Source organism: Sander vitreus, chromosome 5 (assembly GCF_031162955.1).
Source record: "Sander vitreus isolate 19-12246 chromosome 5, sanVit1, whole genome shotgun sequence".
NCBI lineage: Eukaryota > Metazoa > Chordata > Actinopteri > Perciformes > Percidae > Sander > Sander vitreus.
The window spans coordinates 29,752,723-29,777,693 of NC_135859.1; the positions used below are offsets into that span (position 1 = coordinate 29,752,723).

General features: G+C 38.8%; 1 protein-coding gene and 1 long non-coding RNA gene across 2 annotated transcripts in view; both read right to left on the bottom strand.

Moving 5' to 3' along the window:
• LOC144517754 (protein unc-13 homolog B-like) overlaps window positions 1-24,971 on the bottom strand; it is a 62,988-nt gene that overhangs the window by 19,169 nt on the left and 18,848 nt on the right. The window contains exons 10-19 of the mRNA XM_078249873.1: window positions 22,346-22,414; window positions 22,007-22,096; window positions 21,340-21,468; window positions 20,121-20,248; window positions 19,505-19,590; window positions 16,997-17,123; window positions 16,521-16,617; window positions 13,052-13,195; window positions 10,460-10,537; window positions 10,056-10,133 (exon numbers count right to left, since the gene is read on the bottom strand). Of these exons, the coding sequence (XP_078105999.1) occupies window positions 10,056-10,133; window positions 10,460-10,537; window positions 13,052-13,195; window positions 16,521-16,617; window positions 16,997-17,123; window positions 19,505-19,590; window positions 20,121-20,248; window positions 21,340-21,468; window positions 22,007-22,096; window positions 22,346-22,414 (1,026 nt within the window). The remainder of the gene's footprint in view (window positions 1-10,055; window positions 10,134-10,459; window positions 10,538-13,051; window positions 13,196-16,520; window positions 16,618-16,996; window positions 17,124-19,504; window positions 19,591-20,120; window positions 20,249-21,339; window positions 21,469-22,006; window positions 22,097-22,345; window positions 22,415-24,971) is intronic.
• LOC144518623 (uncharacterized) lies at window positions 1,476-10,036 on the bottom strand. The gene is made up of 6 exons (XR_013502018.1): window positions 8,699-10,036; window positions 8,313-8,351; window positions 5,868-5,900; window positions 5,692-5,721; window positions 3,757-3,783; window positions 1,476-2,658 (listed from the first exon to the last, which is right to left on the bottom strand). It is a non-coding gene; the product is annotated as an uncharacterized LOC144518623 (long non-coding RNA).

Consider the following 24,971-nt stretch of genomic DNA (forward strand, 5'->3'; position numbering starts at 1 on the left):
TAAATGGGTGCATTCAAAATGACTTAAAAGATCAGATGTTCACACATTACAGGAGAACGAGAGCAGATCTGAATAGATTCAGAGAAAACAAATAATAGCTGAAGCCTGGCAGCAGAAAGAGGAGGTGAAGGAAACAGAGCGACTACAAACCAACCAACCTGCTTCTCTTTGTCTTTCTTTTCAGCCTGCAAGGACACATATTTATGAGTGAGCTATGCTTAGATGCTGAAAGCCCCAGTATAAAGCCATGTTCACACATTCATTCACACGCTAACCAACACACTCTTTTTTTGGCAGTTTTATTAGGTTCACCTTTCCTGTTAGCCTTCAGTCTCTCCATACTCAGTGACTCACATATTAATAAAGCTTATTGTTGCTTACAGGTGAGACCCTCATAGGTCTAACTTTGCTGATTGCCAGGTTTTATATCAAGCTCGGAGGCTCACACCCCGCTCTGAGAGGTGATAAAATCTTACCTAAAATAACCCTTGATATTTTAAGGGTACAAGGTGTTTTTCTGACAGCGTTATGCATAAAGCACGGACAAGATTTAGACCTTTAGAAAGTGTCCGTATAAACATTATCAGACAACTTTAAACACGGATCATTAGGATCATTAACAGGCATGCTGATTGCCGACCCCCTGGGATTTTAACACACTTCTGCAGTCTATCCTTCCAATGACCAAATCATTTCACTAATGACTTTCTCCTTTCTGCACTTAAAGGTGTGGTAATAGGAATAGTAAAATGTATGTTTTTTAATGGTGTTTACTTCCGGTTCATACATACACACATACCTACAAAATGTTGTCTCATATCCTATGCAAAGTGCAGGCCGTGCAAAAAAGAATCCTTAACCAAAGTTTTGTCTCAGTTTTATCCTGTTAAAATGAAGGTACATTTTTTTGGTTAAACCTGCAATAACTTATTTTGTTGGCCACTTGGCGGCAGCTGCAATACGTTGTGAACACAACCCTGACACATCATCGCCTTGATATGGCGAACTGGATACTACACATCCAGCAGTAATGTTCACCAGCTAGTCTCGAAATGTGTCTGTCTGCTGTAAAGTTGCGGGTCGGACAGTTAAACAATGAGCTGAAACTTGCTGTAAAGCTTTGTGAAGCTAAGGGGAACTACAGATTCAGGTGATAATTTCCCCTCAAGATCAGACTTGACAACCACACACACACACACACACACACACACACACCCCCCTCTTAATGCTTAAAAAACATGACTTGCACACAGCTTAGTTGCAAACACACCTTTTCCTTCTTGGACTAGGAAGATGTGAAAACAGAAAAGAAAAAGACATATGGCATAAATGTTAATAAAGTAAAATAAAAAAAACAACATTTATCATTAAAGGTCCAATATGTAATATATTTACTGTAATAAATCCAAAAATGACACCAATGCCTCATCAGATATTAAGGAAACATAAAAAACCTAAACCTAAAAAAACTGCATATTTCTAATAGTTGCGTGACCAGAGACTTAACAAACCGCAGAGTTGGCTAATTTACTCCTGAACAGGTAAGCATTAGCTTCAGGCTAATTTATAAGGCTACAAGGGACGGGCATTTTATGTAATTTAAACATTTGTGTACTCACATTGAATTATATAGCTAGAGTACCCGAGTTGGTTACTCGCAAAAACAATTGAGACACGGCCATTGAAGTGATCCGACTGGTCCTGGCTAACGACGCCATGCTAATCCTGCTAACGTTATCACGCAAGCAATCCACAGCTGTTTACAACGTACAATGGTGAGTTATTTTAAGCCAAGAGAGGGAGGCTGTGAATCGGGAAGAGGATCGTGAGTTTGCAGTGTTTTTAGCAATTGTTGCCACAATTCTAAGCCAATGAAGTGTGTTCAGTCGGGTGGAATAGGACGGCAAGGTAGTGGTATCTTTAGTAGTTCCTATCCTGGCGTGTGGAGAGGACGGCGAGGTTGTCGGGTTTTTTAGCGGTTCCTACTGTAATTCTAAGCCGAAAAAAAGTGTGCCTGTCAGTTGAGTACAGAGCTCCGCGTGAGCACGGGCTTTTATGACTGTCAATATAGCCAGCATCTAACGTTAGCTACTCCGCTGTCTAACACTGTTGGATGCTGCGGTCTCAGCCAGGCAACCAACGTGAACTTTGAGTCTGGGGAGGAGGGGGCGGGGGAGACGACTCTCTCCAGTATTTTGAATTTGTGCTGCAGTAACTATTTTAAACACAAGCTGTCAGTATTACATATTGGACCTTTAAGTATCAGAAGGTACATGAGGCAATTTGGCTGATGGCTCACCTTTTCCTTGTCAAGCTTTTGGACAAAGAAAGAAATCAAACAAAGACATTAAAGACAGAAAACAACAAATAGAAGGCATGGGGAACAATAAGTTAATGGTACTGTATGATGACAGGAAAAAAAAGGAAACATGAACACATACTGTATACAAACACAATCTTAGACACTGTCTCACATGAGAACAGCAGGGTGAATGAAGGATCTAGTCAACCACATGTGAGGATTTCAGTCAGCTCTGAGATGACAGCCGGCAGGAGAGGAGAGGTTAGTTATGGAAATGTTTGTTGGAGGAACCTATTTTATAGAAAGCAAACCTTCTCCTGCTCCTCCTCACTGTCATCATAGCCTGAGGACTCGTCCTACAGAAGGACAGATGGCAAACAACTTATTGTAGACACAAACGGTTAAATAAGCAACAGAACTCTAGTTTAAAGACTATTTAAATTTTAGGAGAAATATCTGCTCAGTGATCAATATTAAAGTTTAATATATATATATCAATATTCCACGAAATGTTTCCAGTGTGTTGTTCCGTTCGTTGTCTCCTTGTTTTGAACAGGAGTCACACTGTTGTAGGTTTTCAACAGCTGCGAGAGCTTCGCAATTTCCTTTCATTACCGAAAGTGTAAAATATCTCAAGCTTTTGTTACCAACTTCAACCAGAGTAACAGCTGGCACCATGTAGCACCCAGCATTTCCCTGAAGCATTTCTTTAGTGCTGCTAGCTGAAAAACAAGATGTCTGGGGGAAACATAGCATTTAATGTTACAGCAAGATGCTAATCTGCATCGTGATCAGGCGACTTTCACCAATAGAGGACTGGAATTTAGGAACAGTGACAGAATCCAGAGACCTACTTGTCTTCCAACATGTGATGTTGCTGTAATAAATAAACTAAATATTCTTCCAATATTTGAAACAAAATCAGTGATCAAAGCTGCACTAGGCATCAGTGCAAAACATGAAGTGAAACAAGAATGTATCACCCCACAAACAACCTAAATTATAATAATAATAATAATAAGAGTTGAATATGGTCAGTGATGGGATAAATTATCTTCCTAAAAGGATGCAACAAATTAAAGTTTCAATTGACAATTTTCTTTCTTTCTGGCCTCATTTTGGTGTCACAGATTGGTTGATAGACATGTGGGCAGGAATTTAGGTTTTAAAATTGTTTCCTCTGACCGCTATTTGGTTTCACCAAGCAGCCTTGTCCAGCTTTTAATAAAATTAAACTCATAACAAACTGTGTCTACTCTTCTTTGCGATACTAAATGTGTAGATGAGGCCTGCATTTTCATATTCTAATAAGATTCAGCTTATTATTTTTTTTGTAAAAACAAAACATAAACATACACAGGTGAGTCTAGTTCACAAAGAACAGCACAACACACAAAACATAAAGTCCCAGTTGCACAAAGGCAACATCACATCGCTGGGCCTGTCCAACCAACCTTGTTCTCCTTCTCTTTGTTGTCAACCTATAGTAAGGGTAGACAGGACAGGATAGATTGAAAAGGACAGGACAGGACAGCATTAGCAATCACCTGTTTTCTTACAAGGCTAAAGCAATGCAATGAAAGCAAGAAACAGAAACAGAACAGAAACAGTGCAGGAAACAACCAAGACCTATCCCTAACATACATTATCTACCGTGTGGGGCCCTGCTTTTTGTCCTTAGGTGGGAGCTGATTCCCCACATTGTGCCTGTGTGAACAGGTACACAAAACTACAAAGCAGCCCTGAAGATCAACTTTAAAAAAGCTGAAACTTGGGCTGCATTGGGGCACATTCAATAAGTATCTCGGGGTTCATCCTTTAATAAACAGCTCCTTTAGGAAGGTCTTCAAGGACTATTACATTAAAAACAAACCTCTAACGCCCAACGCATCCCAATTACATTGTTTAACTACCACATGAGGACAGCAATTAAGGAGCAATGTCAAGTTAAAAACCATTCATTGTGATAATTTCACACACAAAAAGTTATTATAGAGAGGGCTTGCACCCCAGTTTCTCCAGACAACTTTTTATAACCTTTCACACAAATCATACATACACACATATAATGTCATACGTAAAATATCCTCTCTTCTGCACAGGCCCCTGTGATACTAAAGGAGCAGCACATTTAGCTGGCCCATAACAGTATGCATACCTTCACTCTAACACCCCATTTAACATCTGTTAAGATAACAGTAACTTTATCCATTAACCACCACAGCCGAGACTTTACCACACTTCATTTTTTTTCACCCTCTGCTCCAAGTCCGACTTTCCCTTCTCCTCTCTGACATGCCACAGACCCCCCACATGCTGACAAATTAAGCCATTTCAAGAAAGCCATTAAGTGGCAGCTAAATACAACATTTTATACACTCTCCAGTTCAATTATCTGGCAGCCCACTGTCTAGTCTATTAAGCACTCACTAGAGGAGGGAGGCTGTGTTAGTGTTAACGCCCAGCTGTATATGTGTTGAGAGCTTTGCTAGCATGTGGTTCCCGAGGCTTTACGGACGTTTTAGCATCAGCGATATGGAGAGATTTATCAGCCGTGCTCATGGAGAAGCAGATGGGGAGTTCAAAGTGGTAATAATAGTTCCTTGACAATAAGCAAAAGTCATTTAAAATGTAACTTGAAATGTTTTCCTGTGATCTTGGACACTTAAAGTTTATGATCAGAAGTTTCTCGTAAAGCAGAAACAGTTTTAAGCGGCTGATCCAGATTTATCATGCAGGTTAAATTGCTATAGTAACCAATTCTTGAAAACAAGAACAGCCCGAGACAGTTTTTAAGGGTCTGGAAAAACATATTTCCTAAATCAGTTTCTATCTATGATTGATGGGGTCCACAATTTTCTGACTATGTGAGAACCATTCCATACAAAAGTGATCTGAATTTGTGTTTTTATGTTAATCTCTTGGATGTTTTTTTAGGATGTTGCACTGTGGCAACACATCACTACAATACATATTTAGAAGGTTTAATGATTTTATTAACTGGAGAAGAATCTTAAAATGTGATTCCCTGTGATTATCTGTCTATGAAAAATGGTGTGTACATGACAGACATTGCTATTTTTGTTTTGCATTCTGTTGTAAGTTCTTTTTGAGGTCTGCATTGTGTATGACATCCCTGAAGGTAAAAGATTGTGACCAAAGGAACCCTGAAAGAGAAAATAAATGAGCCCTATTCCCGCCCTTTATATCTACATGTATTGTTGTGAGGACGTTTTGTAAGGACACAGCCCCAATAAGACTCAGTGGCTTCCTTACAATTGAGATTATTATGATATAAAATGTCCAAGATCTCAGGACAGTTACAGAACTGTTTCTATAGAGGATTTTTGCCTTGATTGTCAGTTTGTCCTTCCTTAATTCCCTCTTACCTCAGATCCCTCTGAGTCTGAGCATGCAGACTGGAGTTGAAATGAACAAAACAATGAGAAAAGGTGTGATGAGACAAAAATTATTAGAAAAAAGAATAAAATATATTTACAAAGATTATATGAAAGTGATTTTTGTTTTGTTTTGCTGGCAGCTTTTGCTGGTGCAGCTTACCCACCATGTCATCCTGTCCTTCATTGTCAGTGATGGCCTGGTGGAGATGGTATGGAAATAAAAACAAACAAAGTAAATAAAATGTAGGACAATGAAAATGTGATTATATAAAGAAATAAAATGTAAAAGAGACAGTTGTGTTGCTCTGCTGAGGTTTTTGTAAAGGACACGGTTAGGGTGCTGTAGCTTTCAGAGTCATTCTCAGATTTAAGGAGACACTAATTTATAATAAGGAAAATACTGCTTGTGAATTTCTGCTAGCTCAAAATAACTTCCAATGATAGTCATTAAAGATGAATTTGGTTACAAACACCCTAAACTCTGACGAGTCCACATTTGAAATTGTTTTTGGAAATCATGGACGTCATGTCCTCTGGGCCAAAGAGGAAAAGTAACAACCAGATTGTTATTAGCGCAAAGTTCAAAAGCCAGCATCTGTGATGGTATGGGGGTGTGTTAGTGCCCATGGCATGGGTAACTTGCACATCTGTGATCTGCTTTTTCGGAACGTGTTGCAGGCATCAAATTCAAAATGAGTGAATGTTTAAAAAAACAAACAATAAAGTTTATCAGTTTGAACATTAAATATATTGTCTTTGTAGTGTATTCAATTGCATATAGCTGAAAAGGATTTGCAAATCATTGTATTCTGTTTTTATTTACGTTTTACACAATGTCCCAACTTCATTGGAATTGGGGTTTGTATAAAGAGTAACAAAGTCAGCATCTGAGAAGGAGGTCGTGGTGGATGCATGAGTCAAAAACGCACAGGACTTTCACCCAGGAGACCACTGTTCGCGTCTGATGGGAAGGCAAAGGTTAATGTTGACTTATTTTAACTTTTGTTACTTAAAGTGACTATATGTAACTTTTTAATGTTTCTGTGTCATTTTTCATACAATGGTCTTAAACAACCTGTAACAGCAAACGAGACTAACAGTGAAAAGAATGCCATTTTTGTATAGTTTTTAGTAAGGCCTCTGCCCGGGTTTGATTTTTCACGCGCAGTCACAGAATTATTGCAGCAGGCAGACGGCGCTACAGTAACACATTGTGATGGGTGTTAGTATCCAGCCTTTTGAGCCAGGTAAAAGGAAGCAGGAGATTTCTTTATGTAGGCCTAATTGTAGTATGTCTAGTATAGTTATGGCTAATACTGGGGCAGGGCCATCACAGAAAAGAAGGAAATTAAACGAAGAACAACTAAAATCTAAAAGGGAAAGAGAAAGTGAAAGACAACGGGCGATAACGCGAGTCACACTTGGTCTGGCTATCAACAGATTATGGAGAAGATAATTACGGGATTGTAAATGATTCAAAACCCATCCCGAAATTGGCCCTCAGGTATGTAATATGTCTATTTCATTCATAAAATAACTTTACAATACGTCAGTAGCCCACATTAAATTACGTCCCCCTTCTATTTAGCGCGGAGGTTTTCCTTTTACTCCGTGTTTGTGTTGGCTTACTATTTTCTTTTCCCTGTAACGTTAATTGTGTAAAGCGTCCGTGGGTTTCATGAAATGCGCTATATGAAGGTATTATTACGTTGGTTGCTATAACAATCTCTTAATGCTTTGGCTCGTGACACGTTACAGTGATACCCGGTTTATCTCATGAGACATCCAAAGTAGGCTAAGTTACAGTATGCAACACTTGAAATGCAACGATGCATCTGTAACTTATTCTTTTATTATAAATGAATGATTTTTTGGTGGAGCAAAACATTCATCGCGACTATATGACCTCCCCATAACGCTTACTCAGTAATCTACAGTGGCCAATACAGCACCGTAAAGAAAAGACCTTTACGACAGCAGGTGTGGTAAAAACACTACCACTTTTGTCCAAAGCGGCCGCTAGAATCAACACAAACTGAAAGTTACATATAGCCACTTTAACTCACGTGTGCAACTAACATCACGTATGTAAGTTATGTAACAAACATACTTATTTTAACCCAAACCACCATTTCTTCCTAAATCTAACCAAGTAGTTTTGTTGCCTAAACAGGTTCTGCACTGCAGGGGCTTGTACAGGCGCACTAAGCGCTCTGGACATTCATAGGATAATGCACAAAAGTGTCTAACTTCACTTAAGAAATCATACAAAACCGTTGTGTTAGGATATGTTGGCTCAGTGCTGGACCTCACTAATGCTCTAGTGGCTGAGTTGGAGAAAATCCCTGCACCCAGGTTTAAAATCTTGTGGAAAGCTTTCCCAGAAGAGTGGGGGTTGTTATAGCAGCAGATCATCTAAAGTTTAGGTGACCACATACTTTTTGCTATTCAATGTATTTGCTATTTAAAAAAGAAAAAGTAATTGATTACAAAGATCAAAAAGAAACATGAATTAGTCTTTTGAAATGTCTTTAGTTTTCAAGTCAATCCAGTTTAAAACCACTAAAAAGTAATTTTATCCAAACTAAACTATGAGGTTTGAGACCCACCTCCTCATCAAACTCCTCGGGTTCCTCCTCGTTCTCAAGCTTTTGGAAAGAAGCAGCACCGTAGTGAAAAACACAGTATTTTTTTTCACATAAATCATATCAGGTGAGAGGAAAAGTTTATTTCTAGGAGTGAAAACTGGGAGTCTAGGAAAAGGAGAAAGAGTTTGAGTTGATCTCTTGTTTACAAGTAAATTGGGAAAAATTAATAAATAGACACATACACACTACTGGGTAACAACAGGTTCAGGGTGGATTTTTGCTTTAATTAACTTTGTGTTCCAGGAGCAACAAGGGAAAGGAGAGCGAGGGCAAAAAAGAAACCTAGACATACCATCTCCTCCTCAGCAGTTAACTGTAGAAAAAAAGACCCACACACTCATTCTCACCTTACTTGAATTAACTTGCAGCCTATGTATGCTCATGCACACACTTTTTTCAACACCTGCTGCACCTTCATCTGCAAACAAATAACTAAAACAAGATAAGCTATTACTGTAGAGCTGTCTCCACTATTATTATTACAAAATATTTCAGCAGGGTTACTTGAAGACAAAATAAAATGTTTTCAACTGTATTACTCTCCAAGGTTGTCCACATTGCAAATGAAATGGTGCAACTACACAAAACACTCTTTTTCAAGTTTCATCCAAAGCTTTGAAACATGAAACAATTACAGGTTCAATACAAACACAGAAATAAAGATGCTTGCGTGCATATAACTGCTTCAGCTTCTACTGGTAGCAACCAGTGAACCCAAATACATATAAAATGGTTCCATTGCCGTAATTAGGTCACACCTGGGAGGATGGTGAGTTGACCCAAATAGGTTTCTCTATGTACTAACAGGACCAACAGGATTCTAGCTTTTGCAGCACAATTTTTTAGAAAAGCCTAAAAAACTTGAAAATCCAGAAGCAGTTATTGGATATGCTGTGATTTTGAAAACGTCCACCTCTGGAAATGCACCTCTGGCACGCCTTTTGTGGGAAAATCTTTTTCACACATTTGAAACATTTTTCTGCGCATAAAGGCCTCTAAGATCTGTTTCCTTTCTTATGGGGGTGAAAACCAAAACATCCACACTGACAACAACTATGTAGAAAAACATTTCAGTGTCCAAACAGCCAGTGTATCATGCTCTGTTGGACATATTATCAAATCTTTGTCCTTTATGTTCTCTGTGGTTAACATGGGTTAAGTCAGTCAACAGTACTGGCTCGTATGAAGTCTTTGTAACACAAGGTTCAATGCATGTTTCCATTAGAAATATATGTTTTTTTCTTCTTATCAGACCAAATGTGTCCCTGTGCTGTGAGAGACCAGCTCACAGTGGCAATCTTTGCAATACATGACACATGTGCACTCTTATTTGATGTTTTTGTTGCCATCTATGCTTTAAAAAGAAGATTGAATAGACTGAAGTGTTTTGTTTTCGAAAGATACTCTGGTCTGAAAAAACTCTCCAGTCACAGTTACATCATCCTGCTGTAAGTAATACCAAAGTTTGTCTTTCCCATCACACGTTTTCTTACAAATCTGATTAGAAGGGCACCTTGTGAATAAAAAATGCTACAGTGAAAGTTGGCACTTTAAAGACCCCAAAACACTGTTTAATTTCAACAATTTGACCTAGAAACAGAGAGAAAGACCTCTTCAGTAGCTTGAAATGAAAAACTCCCAGGTCCACAGGTGTGTGTGTGTGTGTGTGTGTGTGTGTGTGTATGTTCATCTGTTAATGCTCACCTGCTTTGCTCCCATCGACTCGAACATCTTCTCCAACAGGACCCTCATCTGCTGAATGTTGTTCATCAGCACACAGGGCTGGAGGGGATGACAGACGAGGGGGACAACAGGTACAAGTGGTTAAGAAAAAGGTAGACAAAAAGTCAAGAATAGAGGCAGCAGAATGAAAGTCAGGCAAGAAACAGAAGAAGAAAGGGGATGACAGGAAGATGAAAGAAGCAAAGAAAGAGAAAACAACAGACATACAGTAGATGTTAAAGAGTTACAGTGGGCAGCAGCAACTAAAATATTCATCAACTCCACAGAAAGTACACTAGCTTTCAAAAGTGCTTGGTCTCTCTCTAACTCGGAGATGGGCAGAGTGAGGCGGTTTGGTAGCAGAGTTGTGACGCAGCAGTACTCACTATCTTCTCCTTTTCACAGTAGGAGGGAAAGCTCTTGGCCAGCAGGGCACAGTACTGCAGCAGCACTTTGGTGATCGTCTGTGGAAACAAGATAACACACACGTAGGACATGTTTACTCTGGGAACTTCGAGGTAGTATTTACTTCTCTAGTTTGATTTCTTTTCTCAGGAATGCTGCTGTTTGAAATCAAATATTGTGCGTCTCTCTTGTCTTTTCCTAAAAGAGCTGCAGGCAGTTTGTTGGTAGTGAAAATGTGCTGAAATCAAAGGGACTGTTAGGTCTTTTGGGACAATTTAAAATCTTTTCAAGACAAGTCTTTAGTCTGTCAGAGCAAGTCGCAAGTCAAGTCTTCATAAGCAAATTGTGGTTGACAACTGAAATGCAGTGTTGGAATGCAACTACCTGTAAGTACATTTACTCCAGTACTGTACAATTTTGAGGTACTTCTACTTTACTTAGTATTGGGTGTTATGTGCTAATTTTTGTTTTTGCAAGGCCCCTCCTGCCAATCAATGACTGTAGGCAGCACTCCACTGACATACTTTTCCTTTCAGATCTCTCTTGATTAACAGTTTCTCCAGCCACTGTCTTCTTAGCTTGTTCAGCTATGTTGGCTATTATGTACTGTAGCTCTCACACGCAACAAGCCACTTCTGTTTCTATCTATTTTAAACAAAGCACTGTTCTTGTTGCCAGGAGAAGAAAACTCATATGTACTGCATCCAAAACCATTATTTAATCTACTGTTCACTCGATGGATCAAACTTGACACTGAGTTGCCAGTTTATTAGGCAGCCTTCACACAAACTGTACTTATAATGATAATAATATGTGTACATATATACATAATGTGACTGAGGTGTGTGGCACGGCATAAATCAGGCAGACCAGCATCTCTAGCATCAGTTAGTTAATCTCATACTGAGTGAGCTTTGTGACTTTTAACACATAAGACTACAAAGGTTTACGCAGAACCGCAGCAATTGGAAATCCTGTAAAGAATAATATGTAGGGGATCAGGGGGGGTCAATCATCATCGATTTTGAAGGTAACCTGTAACCTTTACCGTTGTTTGTTGAGCAGCTATCTTTTACATGAGGATACACATAAATGCCACAAGCATGGGGCATATTAAGCTTTTCAGAACCTAATTTCAGGAAATATATGTCATCAGTTGCTAACTAGACCTGCATGCCAAATCAAATGAAACCTCAATAACTGCCCATATTTATCAAATGAAGGAGATTTGTACTATATGATGTCCCACAGCTTTAAACTATTCAGCATGTTGACAGCTGGTTGCAGTATGTATGCACTATACAAGGAAGCACTGCACCAATAAAAGAGCACAAAACAATATTAAGAAAATGTATTTGCGAAGGTTCAATGAGGTTATAAAATCAATCTGATGTGTTTGTTAGGACTGAAGCATGCACACGATACCTTTTGGTAAGAAAAGATAAATGTTCTCCACGGTATACTTTCAAATAAATCAGTTAATTTATCGACCATGATGGTAACTTAAGGGACAGGACATGACAGAAACGGTGCCTGTGACCTCACAGCGTCTCGGGCTCCCTCTGATAGAGTTCCCTACTTTTCGCTGAGTCAGCCAGATGGCCCTCACTCATACATTAAACATGTGGCCTGCTGGCTGCCTGCATTACTTAGTAAGGTTTCCTCTCTCATTGTACAACTCTGTCAAATACTTTTTTCAAAATGAACTATAACTGCGCTCGCCTGGAGGCAGAGGAGCAAGAGAGGATAAGAGAGGGAAAGAATAGGGAATTGGAGGGTGACAAAAAGACAAACTGGATGAGAAATGGAAAGAAGATAGAAATAAAGGCAGAAAATATCTGAAGGCCTAGTAAAGACAAGATGGAGAGTTCATGAACGTACGAGACAGCAAGATGGTAGATGAAAAACAAACTAAAGCTAAGACAGGGTTGAGATGAAAAGCTAGAGAGAAACATTAACATGAGTGGAGTGGCAGAAAATGAAAAGGGAGTCAAGGGTTGGGGACAAAGAGATGGACAGCTCAGAGTGATGGCTTACATTAGCCATTCTTTGTTTAATGAGTCCCATATTGATCGAGCCAATATGAACGCGCAAATATATGCAAGCACAACTCTACTGCATCGAAGGGTTTGTTAGATGTAATGGCTGTGCCTAAAAGCAACTGCCTTAAATTAAATTTGTAGAAAGAAATCTGACATCAAAGGCTGAATAACAAAACATTGCACTGTTTACATTTTCCAAAGAAATACCAGAAACTCATCAGCCAGAATCTCAAAGGCACAAGAGATTCAAGAGTAAGTAAAGCTCTTATGTGACTCTCAATTTAAAGCAGCATAGGAAGAAGCTTTGATGTATGTCATCCATTCCTCAGTGATGACAAACACTTTATCTCCTCTTAATAAGGAACCACATATTAATGCTATTTGTGATCATCAGTGATCATGAGTGACATGGCTCCTGTCTGAACAAACCCATGTCCACACAGTTCCCAGAGAGATAGAAGATATGTATGTGATCAATGGTACAACGAACCGAAACTGATGTAAACACGCCTATTGTGTTTCAGATCTCACCTTGGCGAAGCGTCGGTTATAATGGGCCACCACAGTGGGGTCAGGGCAATCCAGCTTCTTGATGATCTCAAAGCTCTGGTTGAGCTGAGTGAAGATGTCTACCACCGAGCTGGAGAACAGAGCGTGCTCAGATGTCTGCTGGAACTGCAGGTGGGGGGAGGGAGAAGACAAATTGCAAAATGTTAGCCCACTAGGACCACTCTTTTCTTTAATTAAAAACACAACTCTCCCATCTCCACTCTGTTCCTCATAACAACCTCCTTTCTGACTCATACACCCTTTCCTTCTCTACTTTCCTGTAATTAAATAATAACTCTAACCATTCTTATTTCTTTTCCAAGCCGTACTCTAGTATAATTACTGTAATTTCAGGGCACTCTGACCATTACAATTATTATCATTCATTTAATATGACTGCTGGTCTGGGAATAAAAGGCTTATTGAACTGTTGCACTAATCATATGTTCCTACAGATAATTTCACCTGTTAAATATTACTTTTGAGCTTAAAGCTCAAACAGAAATAAATAGACACTAAATGGTACCCAAAGGGTTGGTGTGGTAGTTAGGACAACCATGCCACATATTTCCCAAATGGCCTGTTGTCCTGCTGTTGAATCCTGTGGTCTGTCTCTCTTAATCTCAAAAACCTACGGTCTATGGATCCATAACTGGCTCTTTAAGAGCCAGAGGGGGCCAATAAGCACTTAAGGCTTCCTCAATAAAATCTGTCTTTAATTGACATTTGTCCAATGCACCCTTTCAGTGTTTAGCAATGTACTTGGACTAATTTTGACAGTGCTTTGCTAACTCTTTTGATGCCACTGCTTCTGATGCTGTTCATATATAATTTAAAAAAAGTGGAGAGGGATGAGGCAAGGCCTAGACACTAAACATTAACGTTGTACATACAGCATTATACAGTATATTTACATATTGATCTATTCCACCTAACTTCAATAACTGATTGCTATAACAAGAAAAAACCTTGATTTTTCTAAACCATTCTTCTTAGGCCGCTTTCTGCTAAAACAAATGGAGTCCTTTACTCATTTGAATGAGGCCCAATGCGGAATAAAAAACTAAAAACTTGTGCTCGAGCCCTATGCGATGGCAACGTAATGTCATCATGCAAGCACACATTACTGGTAGAGTACTCTGTAACGTGAATTACCTATTTCTACTGTTTACATCATGGTCAACGTAAGTAAATACAAAATGATTGCTTTAAAATCCTTCCTCATAATATCAATATGTTTTGGTGACTAGTGATAAACCTCTAAAAAACCATGTCAAGACTGAAGGGAGGAACGATCTGTACAGCCCATGAAAAAGATTTAAAAAAAAAACAAGCATCCTTACTCCCTTACTCTCCTTGAGGGAAGAAATGTCTGAAAGATTGTGTGCCCACTGTAGAGTAAAACGTCGGACTTCTCTAATGATCAATAAAAACACTTAGAGTGCATCAAAATTATACTTAACAATCGTAGTGTTCAGTGCCAGCCCTGACCAAAAGCCTTTCCTGCTCTCAAAAAACTCCCGGAGCAACAACAGAGTTCCTGAAGATAAAGTGCAGCTTCGGGACCAGCAGGAGGTTGAGAGACAACACTTGTCCATCATTATGTTATTCTGGGACTGGCTGGCCATAAGCAGAACTCTGCTACATGTGAATAAATCGAAGCATCCTTGAACAAAAGGTCATGAGACTGATGCTGTCTTTCATTCTGCCGTGGAGTGTTGTACAAAGCTTTTCTTTCTACTGCATAGTTTTTCTACTGCTGTTGCACATTGGCTCCTTTCCTACAGTATGATCGACAACTCAGAAAAATATGGTTTCACAACAACAAATAGTCAGGACGTAGCATAGATTTGGTTCTGCTGTATAATTAAGTAGGTTTTATGTAACAGAGAAATTAATATTTTAACATTCAGTAGTGTTAAGTAGTAGCAGTGAATTTCCTTTCACATTTGTGACCTGATATGTCCTGAGTCACCTTCCATTTCCTACTTATAGAAAATATGAATTTATTACATTTATGCAAAATTTGTGTTGTAATACACCAGTCATACTTGTTTAGATCACAAACATAATGTCTTCGCTATCTGAGTGCCTGCAAATTGTTCCTTTTATTGCCTTAATTCAATCCTGGTGTCTGGTGAGGCAATCTCTTTGTCCACAGTTTTATTCCAACAGGGAGACGGTTGATGCTTAAGTTACAAGAGATCACTGATAAAATTGGTAAAGAAAAACATGTTTTATACAGTTACTGACATCCTGTTGAAGTGTACAACACAAATTTCTAACCACCTTATTTTATTATATACATAATTTGTGTGCTTCCTTAAATACATATTGACACATAGACATGGCTTTACTGAGAGGGTGTAATGTGTACTGAAGTTCATTGTATCGCTCTACATCCCTCCAGTGCGAGACATTAGGAAAATATACTCTGTAAGGTAAAAGGGACAGTCACATTATGGAGTTCTGGTGTTCTAAAACAACTAGAAGATAGGTTGTTGTAGTTTTACCCTTAGCACACTCCAGCTTCTCGAAGTCATAACTCAGTCAAATCTGAGCACAAAGACATGATGCACACATTTGTATATTCAGTATGACTTACACTCTGATGATAGTATCATCTCTGGTGTCCATTACAAATAAAGCTTAGAAATCATAAAAAAATAGATGCTTCATATAAAACCGGCACTTGCCTGAGAATCATCATGGTTTTAAGTTTTCTTCAGTATCAAAGTAATCCAGTTATAGTTGTCTGTACATCCATGGGTACACTGCAAACAGGAACTGCTAATGGCTAATTCTGCATAATTTTATGGGTGGCAATTTGCCAAAATGTTAAAAAATATATAGGCTATAAAAATGAGGCCCAAGTGACAACCCACAGCTAACTAACTGACTCAAAAGCAACATTTTACTTCACCAAATTATGGGAACGGTAGGTTCAAAAACTTAAAAGCATAATGAAATTGGTGAGGTTGTTTTTCTTTTTTTTATTATATTTTTGGGCTTTTCCACCTTTAATTTTGACAGGATAGCTAGGTGAGAGAGAGGGGGAAGACATGCAGGAAATGTCCCCCTGCTCTACCCACTGAGCCAACCTTGCCACTATAAATATGTTTTTGATTCTCTAACCATAGTAACTACTAATAGCTTTGTGTAGTTTGCTAGCACACAAGTAAACAGAAGTAATTGACAGCTGTGATCAGGATCAGAGCTGCAGGACAAAACTGTACTGTCAACTGCACTGCAAATAGCATTTTCTAAAAATTAATTTTTATTTGGGTGTTTGTATTATTGATTTGTTATCCTTTGTTGAAAATAAGGACGGATAAAATCCTGGATTTTTAAAGTAAAGAAAAAAACCTTTTATGAGACCTATAAACCGACCGACCACAGAATAGTTTTTTTTGCCTACAAGGCCCTCCACATTCTGGTTTTTGTGACTCACCCCTTCTCTCTTGTCTCTCTCCAGCGCCCCGTGCATGAACTCCATCGACACTTCCTCGTTCTCAGCCAGCCAGGCCAGGACAAACTGGAGGAACCATCTGGAACAATAACTAATCTTATTAACCTTCTCTTTGATGAACCATAAAGTTGATACATGAAACATTAGAAAACTTACTGAATGTGATATGTACCTTGTAACTTCTAAACCTGTAAGTACTTCTGTAACCTGTAAGTCCTAAAAGTTGCTGTATAAATAAAATGTGTTATAATTATCACCATTACTCTGTCATCCATATTTGTAGTGTCCAAACCCAGTGAGGAGAGCTTTGAGTGTGTGGATATATGCAACAACAGGCCAAGTCTCAGTGGAAAAGCAGAAATGATGAGTCAAGATGACCACCTTTCTGTCTGGAGGAGACAAAGAAAAAGATAATGTGTGTGTGTGTGTGTGTGTGTGTGTGTGTGTGTGTGTCTTACGCAGGGTATTCAGGCACAGTGTCTGCGAAGGCGGGCAGGTCCTTAACATACTCGTTGTAAAGCCACTTGACCTTGAAGTGCAGGTTCATGTAGTCAGCAGTCTTACAGAGTCTATGCTTCTCATGTTCTGTAAAAACGACAACCACGCATGCACACACACACACACACACACACACACACACACACACACAGAAACAAACTTGAGGTGTGCTGCAGCAGTTGTAGGTTTGCAGTCTCTTGGTAAAGATTTGTAACACTGCAACTCCAATGTAATAAAGTGCAGGTTGGTTTGTACCCATAAATCTTCAGCATTTTTCGTGAAACATAATGAGTTGATAACCCCATTGTGGGGAATGACCATATTAAAAAAAAAGGATAAAAAAGTTCCTTGAACTTGACAGTCAGCCAAATAGCCCTGCAGTAGAGGCACACAGTGATTTGCTTGGGCCAGTTGTAATTTAAGTTTCAACACAGTGGTGAAATCATTCACTGCAAGTTTCATCAAAATCCAATCAGTGTTGTTTGTGTCACATCAACCAACAAAACAACAAATGAATGGAGGAATAAGAGCAGAGTGACCAATCTTGGAGATCAAAAGTCTCCATGCTGATTTCATTATGGGATCACTCCAACATTACAAACAAACAGTAATAAGAAGTGGAAGAGTCAGTGCCAAAGTGCACTGAGGTAGTTTTATCAAAGATATGTATTTTTTAGAATTATTCTATATCATGGAAAAGCAGTAAGACAAGACAGATGCCAATATATTTGTAATCTGTACGATAAGGTGGCTAATGTCTATTTCTACAGGTCTAGGTGTATTTCCTTTTTCAACAGCAAAGTAGAGATACATTTTCTGATTAACAAACAAATATTTCCTCTAGATCAGAGGTTCCCAACCCTCAAATGTTTTGCTAATGGGCCACGAAGAAACATAAGCTAGCTCAAAAGAATAAAAGCTTAATAATAACAATGTCACTTTAAAGGCTACTTTTTGCGCTAATTACTTTGAATTTGGAACATCTGTCTGTGCTGCATTTTCATCCTTCCTATCATGCTACGAACATCAATATTCTGATTAATCAGTTGAGAATCACCTTTGAGCATTTAGCAGGACATGAAATCTCCTAAGAGGTCTTTTTGTATTTAAAAAAAAAAAGATTTAGTAAGTAACCACAATTAAATTATGACCGTTTTGTCATTTAGTTTTTTAATGCTCTCGCATGTTTGCACTCTCTTGTCTCTCTAAAGTCTAATGGCAGACCTTGTGTCGCACCTTAACTTTCAGCGTGCCTACTGAGAGGATGTGGAGAACAAGCCCCCCCCGTTAATATAAAAAAGGGTCCAAGGTGCAAATAGGGTTGGGAATCTCTGCTTATTGTATAACTGCAAAAACACACACACACACACACACACACACACACACACACACACACACACACACACACACACACACACACACACAGCCTTACCAGCGTAGAAATCAATTTTGCGGATGTGAAATGTGCTGGGAGCTGAGATGGCAACAGAATTACAAAACGAGTTCAGAGAACACAGAGAAGCAGGTAAAATAATAAAATGATAAATGATAAAGCTATTACTGAAATGAGAATGGCTTTATTGGTGCAAAAAAAAAAAAATGTTAGAACACAATACTATAGGGGAGTTGGAAGGTAGATTAGACACAGAAAAAAAGCCTATAAGTGTGTCTCCTAAATGGACTTGTCATCATCAAATTTGTGATTTGAACTCAGTCTGAAAGCATCATAGAAAACAAGCTGACTCAGCTACAAAACAACTCATTTTCACAGGACTCAGTGTGCCAGACAACGTTTCAGGATACTATAGTTTCTACAAGTCTAATATGAGACACAGTCAAAAGCCAGAACACTGAGTAGCTAAGCAGGTTTCAAATGAGACAGAGGGACTCTCTGATGATGGCTCACTAACTTAAAACAGCTGTTCTTGCATTTATCTCAAAGGTATATCTTACAGTATGTGGAGAGTAGCGGCAGAAATCAATCATGTTATAGACACAAAACTATCAGTTTCTCACAGAAACTAGATGTCCTTGAGGCACCACACTTGGCAACAGCCTAAGAACTGGCCCAACACACAATATCATTTATTTTTTTATAGCATTTTAAAGTGTTCCATGACCTACACGAGAGTCTGTACTCGTTTGATGTACTTTATTTGGACATAATTATGACCATTTCTCCTGGTTGGTTCTCAGACAATGTTAGACTATAGCTTTGACTTCTGACTGTATCTTGTCATCAGCTACGTTATGTTTGTCTATAATCTCACCGTTGTTCCAGCGGCCGAGGTGAACTTTATGCAAGACTGGAAGACACGATGGAAAAAAAGGACAGTTGATGGAGTGAAGAAAAGAAAGTGTGAATGTCGAGCAGGAGGAATGGCAGAAAGTTGTTGCTCTTCTCTCTCTCTTACGCACACACACAGATACTACACACACATTCTGTGTACAGAGACACATAGTCTTACCCTCCAGGGCATATTTCATGTCCTGAGCAAACAGCCTCCAAATGACCTCAGTGCTGACTTTACCCACATCGAGCTCCTGAGGAAACCTGAAAGTAAGTGGGAAGTCAGAGTTTAGACAAAACTAGTCGTTAATCTGCTTGTGTGAGCATCCTAAAGCAAACACACACTCATGCATGCACGCACGCACGCACACGCACGCACACAGATCTTAACAGCTCAATCTACTGTCTTTTAGAAAATTCAAAATAACATTAAATAGCATGTTTAAAAAAAACAGAAAATGTGATGATTTTAGATTCAATTTTGATTTAAAATCACTCAAAAACAAACCACAGACAACATTGCCCACATATTTTTATTTTGTAAGTACAAATGATTGTTTTAAGTATGAATGTACCTGAAACTTTTGATTCATTTCAACCTGTCATTACAAATACAGTAAAGTAGCTAACCACAGACTTCCACATGTACTGCTTGTGTGGCACGCAGTGGCAGTAGGAGGCTGCTGTGAACACATTTTCTATAATAATGGAAATGAAGCTACGTTTTTACTGTCAACTCTACTCATGTCGGAGCTACAACATGTATAATAAAAATAATAAAACTCATTACTGACTGGTTAATGATGGGTGTGTAGGAGTTCTTGTCCTCCTCAATGATGGAGACGATGAGTGTGATGAGTTTAGGCCAAAAGTCTAGATTCTGGATGCTCGGTCCCTGCTCCTCCTGCTGGTTCTCCTCTTTCTTCTCCTCCTCCTCTTCCTCCTCCTCCTCTTCCTCTTCATCATCTTCCTCTTCCTCTCCATCTGCTTTTTCCTTCTTCTTTTTCTTTTTCTTCTCTGGCTCAGGCTGCAAGAGGGAAAAACAGAAGATGTAATTATGTGTTTGTTATAAGTTCTTTACACCTATGAAAAGTTGAAGATCCAGCACTGCAAGGAGAAACACATGCTGTTATGAAATGAGTGGCAGCACAGAAGAAAAACTTGTGCTCAACAGTAATTTCAATAAATGATCTTTTACATATTAAACTGTAATCATCTATGTTAAAGGGAGACACTTTATAAGCCCCTCTGGGTTTCTTGTCTTGCTTGCACATGTTTTTATGAGGGATTGGTTATTATGTACAAATTATTTTGATGTGCTAAATGAAGAAAGAAAGCTCTGCACTGAATAATTAATAACAATAATTACAATATTATTCCTCTACTGCATTGATTTATTTTCAAAGATTCTAGCTCCATGTTCGTGTGACAAAGTTCTGCACACTCCATAAAGCTGAAAAAGAGACTTATCTTGATAAAGTTGTTAATTTATACAAAACACAGGCTGGTTTAATGAGTTCAGACACATTAAGACATGAATCTTTCCGGGCACGGTTAAAAATATTCAGTGTTCTGGAGATAATTCTTCGGCTGATGGAGACTCAGTTAATTTGTGCATCAACTAAGGCAGCCAGCATGTGCTGTATGTACTGAGATCAATATGAGCAGTTGGAGGAGTTAAAGCAAAAAAGTAAGATTCCGATCCTGTTTTTACTTGATTACTATACTGTAAAATGGAGCTTTGTCAAAGAACAACTCAACTTTAGCGTTCCATCAACCATAACTGGCTGCATCTGATTCACACGACAACTATTCCTATCAGGCTGGTTTGTAGCAGTCTCTGACCTAAACAGTCCCATGGTATGTAGCAATCAAAAGGTAAATTGTCAACTGGAAACAACTATTGCATTAATAGATTTCCACAAATTTGAAACTGAAATTGAATTTTCTCTAGAGCATCTACTGTAGAGGCTCAAAACACGTCGATGCTTAGCAACTCACTGGTTGGACAGCGGGCTGGAACTGGCGGTTGAAGAGCTCCAGACAGTTGTTGAAGATGTACTCGTAGGTGGAGTTCAGACAGGCCTTGACGCAGTCTCGCACCACGTTGGCGGCCCTAGGAGGATTCTGCAGCTCTAAGACCTGCACAAGACCGGACAAGTCAGACATAAATTGTACCAAAAACACGTTCAACATTAACAAATACACAGATCCACGACCTTTCCTCTGTCCATGGAATCAATATTTCCAACAGACCTGTGTGTGTGTGTGTGTGTGTGTGCGTGTGTGTGTGTGTGTGTGTGTGTGTGTGTGTGTGTGTGTTTGCTCTTGTGTTTCCTATGAAAGTCTTCTCAAGGACCAAAAGCTACAAAGACTACTGACAATTTTTTTGGCATTTTTTAGTGGCAGTTGAGTGAAGACTTAGGTTATGTAACACAAGTGTAAGAGTTTATAGTATGATTATCTTACCATTGGATATTGTAACAATACATTTAATTCTAATGTAAATATAGGTTTTTGGACTAAAAACAACTTTTGTTTTCAACATAACAAGCCCGTTTATAAAAAACAGGTTTTAAAAATATATGTCTTCTGTGGTGACATCAAACAAGCAGTGTTGCATGTATCTGATGTTTGGTTTCATGATTTGGTAATTATTGAGCTGATATTTTGTTTCTACCTTCATCCTGAAGAAGGTGATGCTGGTGAGAAGATCCACTGTTGACTTGAGGTCATGGAGGCGAGCCTTGCTGCTGGCTGGAAAGTTGTTCTGCAGACAAACACACACACACACACACACACACACACACACACACACACACACACACACACACACACACACACACACACACACACACACACACACACACACACACACACACACATTCATTTTTAAATGTATCACTGAACAACTGATTACAAGCAAGCAGTCATGACAAAAATCTAGATGCCCATCACCCTACGCAAACTATATGTGTGGTGAATAAAAGAATAAAAGCAGCTGAAAGCAGAGACTCACTCTGTACATGGAGAGGTCGATACGCAGGGAGTTGTGCAGCTGATCGAGGAGCTTCACAAAACGATCTCTCTGTTGGAAAGAGAAAAGAAAGAGCAAAGAGATTTCATGAACAGCAAGGAAGACACAGACATGAGCAATTTGCAGCCTGTGTGTGTGTTTGAATATGTTTTGAGTTTCCATCTCTGTGTGAATGTGTGTGTAGTCTAGCACCATGAAGAAATAACAAATGATACAAAGAAAAAGAAATGTTTTGTCTGCAAAATATATCAAACTAGAGACAAATTCTTCTGCACAAAATGCAGAACCAAAATATGAGACCATTAGAGCTACTTGAGTATATTTAAGTTTGGAAAAGCACTTCATGATCCTTGCTGATGATAAAAAAGCTTCTTAAAGTGTTGAAGAAACATAGAAACAATGCAGGACTGGCAGCTCAGTTTGGTACATGCTGCCACAAGACAAGACAGACAGTTAATAATGGAAGGCTACCTGGCAGCAATGGCGCATCGATCGCTCATTGGCACATTCAGACGCCTCTGTTTCTCAATATAGTGGAAGAGTAACTTTACTTTTATGTGTGAACATGTAAAAAGTCGTGTTAGCGGTTTTGGCCATGTTTGCCATTACACAAAATGTCTTCTCATTTATGACGTCTCACAAAAGAGATAACAGTGCACACTCTGATGCTACAAGCCAAAAAAACTCAGTTTTTCCTGTCTACACTGAAAACAAAGTTTCCGAAAATCTTCACCCTCGTAGTTTTCCCAAAGATTCGTTTTCAGTGACCTATATTGAAGTTTGGTGTAGACGAAAGGCCAAAACGCATACTGTAAAAAAAGCAACGTTTAAAAAAATACCCATGTAAGTGTGGACTAGGCCTAAGAAGAACCTCTTTTTCAGATTTTTTTTTGTCTGTTTTGACAAGTAGTAGCACTATGGAGCAATGTTATTGACAGTTCATTTTGCCAAGAAATATAGAAATGCGCTAACAAAGTGAGTGAGACTGCTAGCAAGCAAACATTAATTAAATGTAAATAATGGACGATTATAAATCTCTAAACAATAGGATTTTCACATGTTTTATGAGAATGGAAATGCACTCCACACATTTGTTAGACCTGAAGGACATGCACGAGATGCTTTTGTACATTTTTCACAAGTCTTTATATTACATTCATAAAACAATTGCACACTCTTATGCAGGGCCTGCATTGGGAGAAATTTCATTTCAGAGTCTTGCTTAATAACATGGAGACACATGGACAGGAGGAGCTGGGGATCAAACCACCCTGTGATCAATGGCCAACCAGCTCTACCACCTGAGCCAATAGCGGTATCCCCATTGCTTATTTTGTAATTTATCCACTACTTTCCTTCATATGTTTTGGCAACACAAATGTATTTCCATGGAATGCCAACAAAGCAAACAGATATTGGGAGAGAAGAGAGTACTCTAGCGTAGGGGGAGTCACGACATGGCTGACAAACTAAGGAGATAAAATGAATTTTGTCTGATGAAGAGAATTCGGGGGAGGAAGAAAGAGAAGCAGGGTTTCCAACCTAACTGGAAATTGTCAAAAGTCACTCACTAATTTGCAAGAGAGAATAGTAGATAGCAGTAGAATCAGATTTTTCTAATATGTAAAAGCACCGGAGAATCCCACATTGGTGCAATTTGATTATATAACAGAATATAAAGTTTCTTTGGAAATCTGTTATACCTGTCATGGTTGCACAGCAGTTAGTTTGCACACTGCTAGTATATTGGAAAGGGTTTCCCTTTGTTTTTATCTTTGGATGAAAATATGAACAATGGCAAACATTACCTGGCACAACATACCAATTATCAATTGCCAAATTCCTTGAAAGACTCTTTCAACTCTTGTTTGTGTCTATCTGTGCGTCCCATGGTGGCAGGATCAATGCAAACAGTTAGTTAATTATTCCACAGAAAGCAGAGAAACAGAGTGCTATAGCTTTGTGACTCATGAGAATTAAGAAATGAAGGAGAAGAGTTTGGTTTTGGATAAGAGAAAATGAGGGAGAGGGGGAGTGAGAAATCCCCAAACACTAACTTGCACAAGTACACGCCAAAGCTCAACTCCAACCTTAAAGGACAAGACTAGTGATATTAATTTATGTTATTTTTATTCTCAACCATCTCTGAAAACAAAACCAACAATGAATGTATCCTACTAACAAGTTTTAGAGCCCCATTGTTGTCCAAAAACTACTGCAAACACGCTTCATAAGGTCAGTATGTAAGTCAGTACTGATCTAATAAGAAAAATATATAAAATCGCCAGCCTTCTGCATTAACCAAAACCCTTCACCCTCAACGTTAAAGCCTTAACCTTCAAACAGCCCTTTGAAGAAGTGAGAGCCAGACAAAATGTCCTCACTTTCAAAAACCTGTCCTCACTCTCAATGTTTAAAAATCCAGGAACACACGCACATCTGAGCTAAAAAAATCCAGAGACAAGGATACAAGATCAGTTTTGACCTTTAAAAATATAACTCATTGTCACACTGTCCTTCCCGAAAGCAAGGCCTTCCTCATCCACACACACACACACACACACACACACACACACACACACACACACACACACACACACACACACAC